Below are 12,589 nucleotides of genomic sequence, written 5' to 3'. Positions count from 1 at the left end.
TCATCTCAGTAAAATTTCAGTTATAGTTATAGTGAAATGAATGTGTGTTTTATAATAATCTCTGTTGGGAGACTTTGTGTGCGTTAACTTTGCATATGTTATCAGAGTCTTTAAGTCCGCATTCAGTTCTGAAACCACAGAATCCAATCTTTCCACATTTGATCATTGCTGTTACAGAAGAATTTTAACAATTTGACTTTAAAACGTATAATTATTGAGCAGATTTCAGTATACTTGAGGGAAACTCAACTCAATGGAGTCAGAATTTTAGTCAAAATATTACTTGTGACTAGCCTTTCAGAATTAAGAAGATATTTGAGACAAACTTTTCTTTTTAGGGTGCTCGTGGTAACGATGGTGCTCGAGGTAGTGATGGTCAACCAGTAAGTAACTTTCTGTCTAATTCTGATTTATTCCAGTGTAATGAGAGATTATGGGTTGTGGATTATTTTGTAATATGTATGTATTAGTATCTCTTTGACTATTTTTATAATTTAAATCAATGAAAAAATATTGTAGACCCAATACTCAATATTGTGCATAAACATCTGATTCAAACTGACACCAAGCCCATAAACAAAATCTGGATTCTGATGCTCCTTATTCTACTTAACCAGTTGCTGACATCTGTGTGTTGTTCACAGTGTTACTTAATATCCAACATTTGACATGACCATTAATAGAGCCCTACACCATAGATAAAACAGATGTTATTTCCATTTTGTAAACTAGAATACGAAAGCTCAGGGCTAAGTAACCTATACTAAGTCACAGAATTCATGGCAGAATTGGGGAGGAATCCAGAATTTCTAACTTTAAATTTCATTCTCTTCTTACTTGACAACATTGTTTCTCCACGTAATATTTATCCCTGAATGATGAATATTATTTTTATCTGTATAAGTATCTTCTTTGTTTTATATGTACTTGCCTATTATTTACCAGTAGTTTTAGCTTTCACTTATTTAAGAGCTCTTGACATTTTATTTAATTTTTTCAGGGTCCCCCTGGTCCTCCTGGAACTGCAGGATTCCCTGGATCCCCTGGTGCTAAGGTAAACATGTATTTCTATAGAAGAATATAAAAATATCTTGGAGACAACAGAAAAGCATTGGCTTGCTTCTTGCAAATGATTTCTTAAACCAAGAAAATGGATAGCTTTTATCTATACCTGTCTTTAAACCCCTATTTTTTATTCTAAAAGGGACATTGTCCCTGGCATTCAACTATCTTGATAGCTCTTTTGAAGCCTTCTCTCTTTTCCCAGATTCTTCTCTTTCTGGGAAACAGAGATAACATAGTCATACACATAGTTACCATTTTTGTCTGTCTTTATGAATTCCTTAATTTAGCTACAATATAGAGCCATCCTACTCTAGCCTTTAGGACAAGGGTTTAAACTGGACTGAAGGGTGAACTGGGTAAGTGATTAGAAATGGCAAAGAAAACTGACTACTTACTGTTTTCTCCATTAGGGTGAAGTTGGACCTGCAGGGTCTCCTGGTTCCAGTGGCTCCCCTGGACAAAGAGGAGAACCTGGACCTCAGGGACATGCTGGTGCTCCAGGTCCTCCTGTAAGTAGCACACATGGCAGTTGAGAGGGAGAGTGCTGCTACATGTATTCCATGAAAGCATATGTTGCAATATTGCTATCAATTAAAATTGCTTGTTTGGAAAATAAATGTTGCTAAGTGCTCTACAATGATACTCTTGTGATAAATACTGATTTGATTAGTAGCAAAAATGGTAGTTGTTGAGGGTTATGCTATTCTAGAATCCATGAATTTCACGTTTATATAGCTCAGAATAAAGTGGAGGATGGATAGATATTTATCTACTTTGAAGACTGCTCCCCAAACTAATCACCAATCAGAAAAATTCAGAGAAGAAACAAAACTGAAAACCTCTTCTCTTTATTTGCTATTCAATATTTTAGACCAACTGCGTATTATCTCTAATTTAGTTAGATAATGATGATTCTGGTGCCTACACTTCATATGCTGTGTTATAATTGGAGGAATCACTTAATTGCTACAAAACATAACATTCACCAATAAATTTATTTTACAAGCAAGTAACTGCAACATATACACACTATTTACATTATTATCAATATGCTTTTGTTTTTCTCCTTAGGGCCCTGCTGGGATCAGTGGTAGTCCTGGTGGCAAAGGTGAAATGGTAAGCTGCCCGTCACACCTCACCCTCATCTCATTCACACGCACATTATTGGCTTCTTTTGCATTTTGCATGGCAAAACATTTGTGATATTTAACTGAGATATTTAGCAATGAAAGTTTAAGTTTGGCTAATATTAGTTTCCTCGGATTGTTCTTAGGGTCCTGCCGGCATTCCTGGAGCTCCTGGACTGATGGGAGCCCGGGGTCCTCCAGGACCAGCAGGTGCTAACGGTGCTCCTGGACTTCGAGGCAGTGCAGTATGTTGTCTTTTTTTTTTTTTTTTCTTTGTTATCTGAAAGTTGTGGCTTGATGCCCACAACAAAAATATTAATAAGTAAGGCCGGGCGCGGTGGCTCACGCCTGTAATCCTAGCACTCTGGGAGGCCGAGGCGGGTGGATCGCTCAAGGTCAGGAGTTCGAGACCAGCCTGAGCAAGAGTGAGACCCCGTCTCTACTAAAAATAGAAAGGCATTATATGGACAACTAAAATATATATATACAAAAAAAAATTAGCCGGGCATGGTGGCGCATGCCTGTAGTCCCAGCTACTCGGGAGGCTGAGGCAGTAGGATCGCTTAAGCCCAGGAGTTTGAGGTTGCTGTGAGCTAGACTGACGCCACGGCACTCACTCTAGCCCGGGCAACAGAGTGAGACTCTGTCTCAAAAAAAAAAAAAAAAAAAAAAAAATATTAATAAGTAATTTTTTTTTGCTCCTGTTCAGTTGAATTTATATTGATTTCTCTCTGGTCTTACAACTGAGTATTATGTGTTACTAGTGATGATTTTGTCAGTTGAATTCTCCCTGTTTTTAAACCAAGATTTTCTTCCATTTTAGGGTGAGCCCGGTAAAAATGGTGCCAAAGGAGAGCCAGGAGCACGTGGTGAACGTGTAAGTGTTACCACAACAGATTTGCTTATTTCTTAGAACCAATGCAACATAATTAGAGAGTAAACAGGTAAAAATTTTGCGACTACATTCAGTCAACTTCTTTATTTGCTTCCGCCATTTTTTAGGGTGAAGCTGGTGCCCCAGGTATTCCAGGAGCTAAGGGCGAAGATGGTAAGGACGGATCACCTGGAGAACCCGGAGCCAATGGGATTCCCGGAGCTGCAGGAGAAAGGGTATGTTTGCCAGGAGGCTTCTGAAAGAAAAGCCACATCACTATTATCCAAATGAAACTTCACCTTCAGGGTGTGGTGACCATTTTCTCTTAAATTGAGTACCCACTCCCAAATATTATTTAAAACATTTTATAACATGAGAATATTTTGCCACTCAAGAATTATAAAAAAAAAAAAAAGTTTTAATCCTTTGGACTGAAGTATTTGTCTTTCATTATTTCCAGGGTGCCCCTGGATTCCGAGGACCTGCTGGACCAAGTGGCATCCCAGGAGAAAAGGTGGACACTTTAGTTTCTATTTTCCTAAATGCTAGTACTACAGATAGGTGTTTCTTCTATACAATCTCCCATTAATGAAAACCTGAGTATCTGAAAGAAATGTATTGGAGTTAAAAAAAAAAAAATCCTAATGTAAAACAATGCTTTCAGCCTCCTGAGCCACTTTCCTGGCTTTGTAGCTAAAGCAAAGTCACTTACCCTCTATAAAAATCCTTTAACTTATTTATCAATTGGAAATCATTTACCTCAGCATCATTGCAATAATAAGATAAACTAAAATGCCCAACATTTCTTTAAAAATTCTAAAGTTATATGTAAATATTATTTCATATCATCAAAGATATTTGACTTTAGATTCACATATATTGCTAAGCCCACTACATATTGTTTTTTTAAGTATGTAATGTTCATCACGGTTGCTCTAAACTTTTTTTAATGTGACAATCCAAGCTCAGATAACTATGATTTTATATAGAGAATGTCAGCAACGCACAAACACTAGGAGGACTACATACTGTTGATGTCTAGGTCAATGAAGGTATTTTAAATATATTTTTATTTATTTCACTTCTTAGGGTCCTGCTGGAGACCGTGGTGCTCCAGGCCCCGCAGGGCCCAGAGGAGCAGCTGGAGAACCTGGCCGAGATGGTCTCCCTGGAGGTCCAGGAATGAGGGTACAAACATTTGTTTGAATGAAGCTTTAATTTAGTGAGAAGAAAGGCAAGACAAATGAAGATGGATCAAAGACAATTTAAATCAATCAGACTACACCTTTTGTAAGGCTCAAAACAAAACAAAACAATTTATTATTTTTTTTAAAGAAACTTAGGCCAGGATAGATCAAAGAAGAACAGAAAACTAAATATTTGTCTAAGATGCTATGTAGTCAGATAAAAGATGTGCAAATCTGAGGCTACATATATAAAGGGAAATATCACAATTGTACAAATAGAGTATGTTGTATTTTTTTAAATTTCATTTTAAATCACTTGACAACTGCCTTCTTTAATTCAGGGCGTGCCCGGAAGCCCAGGAGGACCAGGCAGTGACGGAAAACCAGGGCCTCCCGTATGTACATTTTTAACGTATCATTTTACCAGTCCAGTAAAAAATGGAATGTATATGTTGGCTGAGCCTTAAATATATATGTTTTGATCATAAATCATTACCAAATCTTTGTTAATGTGATTTTTTTTCTCATTAGGGAAGTCAAGGAGAAAGCGGTCGCGCAGGTCCTCCAGGGCCATCTGGTCCCCGAGGTCCTCCTGGTGTTATGGGTTTCCCTGGTCCTAAAGGAAATGACGTGAGTTCCTTCACTAATTTCTCCAATAAATATTTGACAGTCGGCCTTTACTTTCCATATGGGAGTTCAGAGATGGTCAAAACTCAGTCTCCTCCTCAAAGCATGGAGGAGTATATGAAAATGAAATAGTATATGGGAAGGAAACTAAAAATATAATAGATTATGGTGACATGTGTATGCATGTGGGGGAGGCAGATCAAAAATGTGAGAGAGCAATATGACTAATGATTTCTTTCTGATAATTTGTAAATACCGCCCACTTCTTCCTTAGGGTGCTCCCGGAAAGAATGGAGAACGAGGTAGCGCTGGAGGACCCGGCCCTCAGGTATGTTGCTTTCATCGGTTCATTTCTAGCCTTCTAATAGTTGCATTTATCGCCAGCCTTATGACTTCTTTCTGTTTTCTGTATTATCTTGGTTTCCCTAACTGTTCTTGTTTTTAGGGTCCGCCTGGAAAAAATGGTGAAACCGGACCTCAGGGTCCCCCAGGACCTACCGTAAGTTCACTCACATAAATTGGAGAGGGAAGTGGGCTTGAGGTGGGACAGGGGAAGGGCTTCAGAAATTGTCTGATCTCTGACGCTATGTAATTAGAGTTCACCAAAGCAGCTATGCAACTTGCTTATTTAGTTAGGTAGCTAAATGCTGACGTTAAATAGTTTATAGTATACATATCTGCTTTGAGCCCAGACCCTCTTCTCTCTTCACATCACTACTTATCGAATTAAGCAATGAGCCTGCTGAAATGGTAACTGTGTTGACTAAATATGAAAGGACATTTTATAATGGAGTGTGTCATCATATTTTTCTACATAGGGGCCAGGTGGTGACAAAGGAGACACAGGACCCCCTGGGCCACAAGGATTACAAGTAAGAATTTGTTATTTAAATGTCATTGCATACCTGACTATTCAAATTTTTGGTGTTCCTAATAGATTATAATTCATCTGAATCTTAATTTGAGGGTCTGTCTTTCATCTTGAGATAACATGCCTGGAAATGTTAATAGATAGGCATATCTTCCATGTCTATTCAAAATACATTAAGTTATTAAAAAAATTATTAAACTCATATAATTCTATATGCTTACACTTAGTTTTCATTATAATATAAATCCATATATCTAAATCAATCTTGCCATATTCATCAATACATTTTAATATGTAGCAACAGAAAGAACAGTGGGAGATGAACTTAAGTTTGTAAGATGTGATTATCACATCTCTGTGATTGGATTTTGAGTGGCACAAATTTTCTAGCCATAAAAAGACCACTAAAACTACTTTTTTAATACTTTGCAGAAGCATATTTACATATAAGTTCTTCTCAAAGCAGTGTTGGAAGTGATTAAATAATAACAAATATGATTCTTTGTAGGGCTTGCCCGGTACAGGTGGTCCCCCAGGAGAAAATGGAAAACCCGGTGAGCCAGTAAGTTGCATTTCAGTTTTTAAAACTCAGAAACCAAAAGAATATTTAATAATCATTTATCAATTATTAACGTTTGCATTTTCTCATGCCATGGTATCTAGTTTTAACATTTAATTTTGAAATAGTCTTTATCAAAGCAAAGACAAATTATTTCTAAGGTAACTATTACATAGAGTTTGAATTTCATCATAAAATAAAGGAACAAAAAAAAGAGTACATAGTTTCAATATTTGAAAAATTGTACAATATACAAACAAGTCAACTGTGTATTTTGTTTGTGTTTATATAACATGCGTTCTAATATAGGCCTAATCATATAATGCCACTATCCTAGGGACCAAAGGGTGATGCCGGTTCACCTGGAGCTCCAGGAGGCAAGGTAAGATTTCAGTTTATTCTCTAGCTTCTTCAGTATGTTATAGAACAATTGATTACTGATACATTTTTTAGTATAGCAAGCCAAAAGACTCTTACTTTCAAGACCAACATTGCAATGTTTGGAGAATACACCTAGAGAAACTTAAGACATTTTTAATACGTTAAATTTGCTTTATCTGGAAAATTAAATTTTCTGACATTAATAAGCACTATCGAATCAACCACAGGCTTGGAATTTCAAAAGGAAAAGATTTCCAATGCATTGATTCTACATAGGAAAACTGTTTTGGTAGAAGAACTTTAAAATTTTTTTCTTTGTGAATAAAATAATAATAATAAATGTTTCCGTAACAACTCAGACCAAGTACCCCAGGTTTTTTGTTTAGACTCTTTTAAGTTTCCATTCAGCTGATCAAATGTTTTTTATAACTATAAAAATTTCCAAATTATTTAAAATAAAATTAAGAACATAATGGCCGGCTTCAAAATGATACAATTTAAGGTGTTTTTTCTTGTTTTTCGCATTGGGTTTTCTAATACAGATATTACATTTTCCTATCCCAGGGTGATGCTGGTGCCCCCGGGGAGCGTGGGCCTCCTGGATTGGCAGGGTCCCCAGGACTTAGAGGTGGAGCTGGTCCCCCTGGTCCCGAAGGAGGAAAGGTAACACCACAGAAGTCAATTCACCTGGATTTTAGAAAATTCATTCCTTTCCTTCTTGTCATTTATGATATCTCCCTTAATTTCAGGGTGCTGCTGGTCCCCCTGGGCCACCTGGTGCTTCTGGCAGTCCTGGTCTGCAAGGGATGCCTGGAGAGAGAGGAGGTCCTGGAAGTCCTGGTCCAAAGGGTGACAAGGTATTGACTTGTTTTCTCTTAATTATATAATAAAACAGACATTGTAGGTTGCAGGAAACCAACATTATTGGGAAGTAATCTACTGTATTTTCAAAGTTAATATTATCATTTTATAGTATGTGAAATTTGAGATAGATTCCTAGAGCAACTGTTAATTAGAACACCTAACATACATACCAGCAAATTCTGAGAGTGGCTCTTCTTCCTGGCAGAGTTTCACCGAGGGTGCCTCTAACTGATGACGTTGGCTTTTGTTTCACAGGGTGAACCGGGTGGTGCAGGTGCTGATGGAGCCCCGGGGAAGGATGGTCCAAGGGTGAGTGCTCGCACTGAGGAGAAAGAGGCCTTACCTACATGTGATATGGGACAGTTCCTCACTTCTGCTTTTATTTTTTCCAAAAAATTATTCATGATAAATTAGATATTTTACCACCTTTTGAGCATTAAAAAGATGCAAATGACTTGATCGTTTATATTCCTAGTCCTATCACTACCTGATATGTCTACAGTGAACTAAGAATGGAAAAACCTTAAAAGTATGATAAAGGTCACAAGCTAAAGTTTGTAAGTCACTAAAATACAACATAATCAATAAAATCCAAGATAATTAATACTGCTCATTAAGAAACTTTTTGATTTAAGAAAATCCACCAGATTTTTTGAGTAACTAAAATCCAAGATAATCAATGCTGTTCATTAGGAAACCAAAAGTCACTAAAATTCAATGTAATCAATACTACTCACTAAGAGACTTTAAAATTTTTTTTTAAAAAAGTATTGTAATCCTGTGGTACATTCACACCATGGAATACTACTTATAAATAAAAAGGAATAAACTATTGATGCTGTACACACAACAAATTATACAAACCTCCATGTCATGCCAAGTGAAGAAAAGTCAATCTAATAAGGATACATACATTCCACTATGATTGTAAAATAACATACTTTTAGAGTTATAGAACAGATTAGTGGTTGCCAGCAGTTAGGATGGGGGAGAGGAAATGGCTGTGGCTATGAAAAGGTGACACGAGGACTCTCATGGGTGTTGTGTATTTGAGTATCTTAATTGTTGTGGGGGCCATGCAAGGCTGCACATGTAATAAAATCGTTTAGAGCTACATAACACACACACACATACACACACACACACACACACACACACACGAGTGCACGAATAACTGGAAAAATCTGAATAAGCTCTATGGATTGTTCCAATATCAGTTTCTCAGTTTTGATATCATACTATAGTTGTGTAAGATGTCAACCTTGGGAAAGACTTGGAGAAAGGTGCACAATTTCCCTTACGTTTCTTTGCAATAGCCTGCGAATCTGTAACTCTCTTGAAATAAAAGTTAAAAACAAACAAAACAAAAAAAGAAAGTAATCATTTCTATTTACATTAGCAAATATCTTTAAATAGAACTATAATTAAGCCATTTTGTAGATATTATATTAACTGCAGTTGCCTTAAAGAAACTCATAAATACTTCACTTTTAACAGTCTTAATAGATAAGCCATCCTTCAATTTAAAAAAAAGATGCCTGATATTTCATTTATGTAATATAAGTAAAGCTAATATTTGAAATTTTCAATTTGAAAAATTTAATATGTATAATTATACATTGAGTAGTTAAACATTTTAAATTATCAAGCAGTTGAATAAAGAAACATACTTTAAGAAAGATATTCCTATAAGATCTTATATCACATCCAGTTTGTCTTCTAAACTAGACATAAAAATGAATGAATCAATAAACTACTACTGCATCCTATTTGCTTCTAGAGTCATCCCCATAAAATCTTGTAGTTACTAAACTCTGGAGTATTAATACACTGAGCAAAGAGCGTATCATTCAAGCCATGAAAAAAATCATATTATTTAGTGTATATCTATATACTCTGTTTATTATTTAGTGATATGTCTATATATTCTGTTTGATCAATATGAAAAATTATGTATTTTTTCTTCAAAATTAAAAATATACTTTTATCTTCTTTAGGGTCCTACTGGTCCCATTGGTCCCCCTGGTCCAGCTGGCCAGCCTGGAGACAAGGTAACACAATAGTATTAGGAAACAAAAAGAAAATGCCCTTAGCTCTGAGATGCAGGACAGTGGCAATATTGTTGGTTTGTTTCTCTTTTTTCAGGGTGAAGGTGGTGCCCCGGGACTTCCAGGTATAGCTGGACCTCGTGGTGGCCCTGTAAGTGTTAAAGACATTTTCTGCATATTTTTAAACCCCACATAGGCAGTAGCTACTGTGCTTTCCTTTTTAGCAATTCTTCCCCAGACTCCCTGAGCCTCAATTTTGGGATATTATCTTTAGGAACCATATGGCATGCAAGGGAATGATAAATTTTTTAAATATAAAATTCACAAGAGATAATTTTAAATCATCCCTTCTTTCCTAAATAACTTGGGAAAAATATACAAATTACACAGGTAATATACATTTGTAACTGAGTATCTCCGAAACCTATAGTATCTTTGCCTGAGGCTCTTTCTAGATCTAAAATTCTCTACCTTCAGGGTAGACAGATACAGAGTAATTGGTTTTTTAAATCAATTAATTGATTTTTCAATTAACCCTTTTACCATATTTTTAAATGCTTACATTTTTAGAAGTTACATAATTAAATGTGTTAAATATTCTTGCAAATAACACCACAGTAGGAGACATAAAGAATCAATGGTTATGGTATTGTCCATTCCAAATTTTGTTGAGAAATAGAAAAGTCTTCAGAAATTAAACTGTGTGAGTTATCTTTGCTCATTTCCTGTTTAAAAAAAGATAAGATGATGTAGGCGATGATGGGTGCTTGCTGTGGGAAGATGTCTCCACTGTGACTAATGAGGGCATGTTTCTCTTCAGGGTGAGAGAGGTGAACAGGGCCCTGCCGGACCTGCTGGCTTCCCTGGTGCTCCTGTAAGTACGAACATTTACACATACATGTCCCACAGCTCAGAATCACCATCTTGCTGGAAAAATAGCAGAACTATAAATCAAGTTTGGGTTCTAATCCTGCTTCAGCTACTCACGCCCTGTGCAGTTATTGTACCCGTTTTTTTTTTTTTTTTTACTTTACCCTTCTTCTTGCTCTTGAAAAGATGGAAATATAAATACCCACCCTGCCTTTATGCTTGGGGATCTAAAAGCATTCTGAAAATTTTAAAACATCTTCCATTCTAAGATGATACTATTAATATTAATAATTAAAATTTGCTCTACGTCCAGTCTTTCTCAAATAAATTTACTGGTGCTTATTTTTCAAATGCTTATTCCTTAAAAAGGTGTTCTTCCTAATGGGAGATACATAATGTACATCTTCTACTTTCTTGATAATGTTTTTAGATCATGGAATTATTTTGATGCAGAGAGCCTTCTTTTCCTATTTTATTCAATATCTTTCCATTTGAAGAATTCTCTATTCTGAAGAGAAATAATGGCAAGCCAAGTACATCATAAAGGATGTCACATGACAGGTTGTTGTTGTTCTTCATGTAGGGACAAAACGGTGAGCCTGGTGCTAAAGGAGAAAGAGGTGCCCCAGGTGAGAAAGGTGAAGGAGGCCCTCCTGGAATTGCAGGACCCCCTGGAGGTTCTGGGCCTGCTGTAAGTTTCTCTCCCCGCCTCCTCTCTCTCTCTCTCTCTCTCGCCCCCCCACTCTCTGCCTTCTAATGAAAAAAACTTAGGCTTATCAATAATTTAATGTTTCATACTGAGATCACATTTCATTGTGATAAGACTATATTCATAGGAATATAGTCTAAGTTTGAATCTTAGCTCTAGCAGTCTAGATATGACCTCATTTAAGTTATTTTGACCTCTTCATAGAGTTACTGTTTTTCAAAGGCTAATGCTTCTCCCAAATTTTGGTTTTGGTGCTATTCTTATAGACCTCCTCCCCCACATTTCATATAGGGTCCTCCTGGTCCCCAAGGTGTCAAAGGTGAACGTGGCAGTCCTGGTGGTCCTGTAAGTATTGATCCTCTTAACTATTATTCTCAAAGCATTCATTGATATCAACCTGCATAAAAACTGCTTTAAGGACACTACAGCCAGAAAGCATAAAAATTATAATCATTCACTCATATATAAGTAATAGGTAAATTCTAAGGGGAAAAAGCAAACCATAAATGACTTCAAGGCAGAATGCAGATCCTACCACATCTTATACTTCATATTTGTTTTTATAGTTATTTGTTCTATTTTTGAAATTTGAAAATGTATTATCGTTTCACAGGGTGCTGCTGGCTTCCCTGGTGCCCGTGGTCTTCCTGGTCCTCCTGGTAATAACGTAAGTAGTTTTAAAAGTCTTTTCTCATCTCATGTATTTCAGAAAAAGCATTATATTTGTGTAGGATGAGAAACGTACACATTACTACACATCTCTCTGTTAAGTTTCATGTAAAATAATTTGAAAATAGGCTTAAAATGGGAAGAAAAATGAACTCTTTCATGATAAATATTCAAATTTCAAATAATTCTTTGTAGGGTAACCCAGGCCCCCCAGGCCCCGGTGGCTCTCCAGGCAAGGACGGCCCCCCAGGTCCCGCGGGTAGCAGCGGGGCTCCTGGCAGCCCTGGTGTGTCTGGACCAAAAGGTGACGCAGGCCAACCAGGAGAGAAGGGACCACCTGGTGCCCAGGGCCCTCCAGTGAGTGGTGTCATTGCTTTATTGATTGACAATACTATTCTGTTTTCATCATGAATGTAATAGAGGAAAACACAGTCACATAAAAATGAGCAACATCTTCATTATCTGTCACCTTAGGGAGCTCCAGGCCCACTTGGAATTGCAGGGATTACTGGAGCACGGGGTCTCGCAGGACCACCAGGCATGCCGGGTCCTAGGGGAAGCCCTGGCCCTCAAGGCGTCAAGGTGAGTGTAGCCGTCTTTCACTAGACTTGCTTCCTTTCATAGCCTTCAGAGATCGCTTAACCATTTCAATATGAAAAGTTTTCCTGTCGTATGTGCAAATTATCCAAAAGATAACTTTTTCATATATTTTCAGATTTTTGGAAGTATACATTTTAT

At 36.9% G+C, this 12,589-nt stretch overlaps 1 protein-coding gene across 1 annotated transcript in view; it reads left to right on the top strand.

The window, feature by feature from the left end:
- COL3A1 (collagen type III alpha 1 chain) overlaps positions 1 to 12,589 on the top strand; it is a 39,197-nt gene that overhangs the window by 18,130 nt on the left and 8,478 nt on the right. The window contains exons 14-40 of the mRNA XM_069491340.1: positions 339 to 383; positions 1,001 to 1,054; positions 1,476 to 1,574; positions 2,137 to 2,181; positions 2,339 to 2,437; positions 3,016 to 3,069; positions 3,195 to 3,302; positions 3,527 to 3,580; positions 4,156 to 4,254; positions 4,595 to 4,648; positions 4,785 to 4,883; positions 5,155 to 5,208; positions 5,326 to 5,379; positions 5,699 to 5,752; positions 6,260 to 6,313; positions 6,648 to 6,692; positions 7,256 to 7,354; positions 7,441 to 7,548; positions 7,811 to 7,864; positions 9,553 to 9,606; positions 9,701 to 9,754; positions 10,424 to 10,477; positions 11,057 to 11,164; positions 11,474 to 11,527; positions 11,796 to 11,849; positions 12,047 to 12,208; positions 12,326 to 12,433. Of these exons, the coding sequence (XP_069347441.1) occupies positions 339 to 383; positions 1,001 to 1,054; positions 1,476 to 1,574; positions 2,137 to 2,181; positions 2,339 to 2,437; positions 3,016 to 3,069; positions 3,195 to 3,302; positions 3,527 to 3,580; positions 4,156 to 4,254; positions 4,595 to 4,648; positions 4,785 to 4,883; positions 5,155 to 5,208; positions 5,326 to 5,379; positions 5,699 to 5,752; positions 6,260 to 6,313; positions 6,648 to 6,692; positions 7,256 to 7,354; positions 7,441 to 7,548; positions 7,811 to 7,864; positions 9,553 to 9,606; positions 9,701 to 9,754; positions 10,424 to 10,477; positions 11,057 to 11,164; positions 11,474 to 11,527; positions 11,796 to 11,849; positions 12,047 to 12,208; positions 12,326 to 12,433 (1,980 nt within the window). The remainder of the gene's footprint in view (positions 1 to 338; positions 384 to 1,000; positions 1,055 to 1,475; positions 1,575 to 2,136; positions 2,182 to 2,338; positions 2,438 to 3,015; positions 3,070 to 3,194; positions 3,303 to 3,526; positions 3,581 to 4,155; positions 4,255 to 4,594; positions 4,649 to 4,784; positions 4,884 to 5,154; positions 5,209 to 5,325; positions 5,380 to 5,698; positions 5,753 to 6,259; positions 6,314 to 6,647; positions 6,693 to 7,255; positions 7,355 to 7,440; positions 7,549 to 7,810; positions 7,865 to 9,552; positions 9,607 to 9,700; positions 9,755 to 10,423; positions 10,478 to 11,056; positions 11,165 to 11,473; positions 11,528 to 11,795; positions 11,850 to 12,046; positions 12,209 to 12,325; positions 12,434 to 12,589) is intronic.

The sequence above is a fragment of the Eulemur rufifrons genome, chromosome 1, assembly GCF_041146395.1.
Source record: "Eulemur rufifrons isolate Redbay chromosome 1, OSU_ERuf_1, whole genome shotgun sequence".
Lineage (NCBI taxonomy): Eukaryota > Metazoa > Chordata > Mammalia > Primates > Lemuridae > Eulemur > Eulemur rufifrons.
The sequence above is the reverse complement of the archived record's forward strand: the minus strand, read 5'-3'. Positions and strand labels throughout refer to the sequence as shown.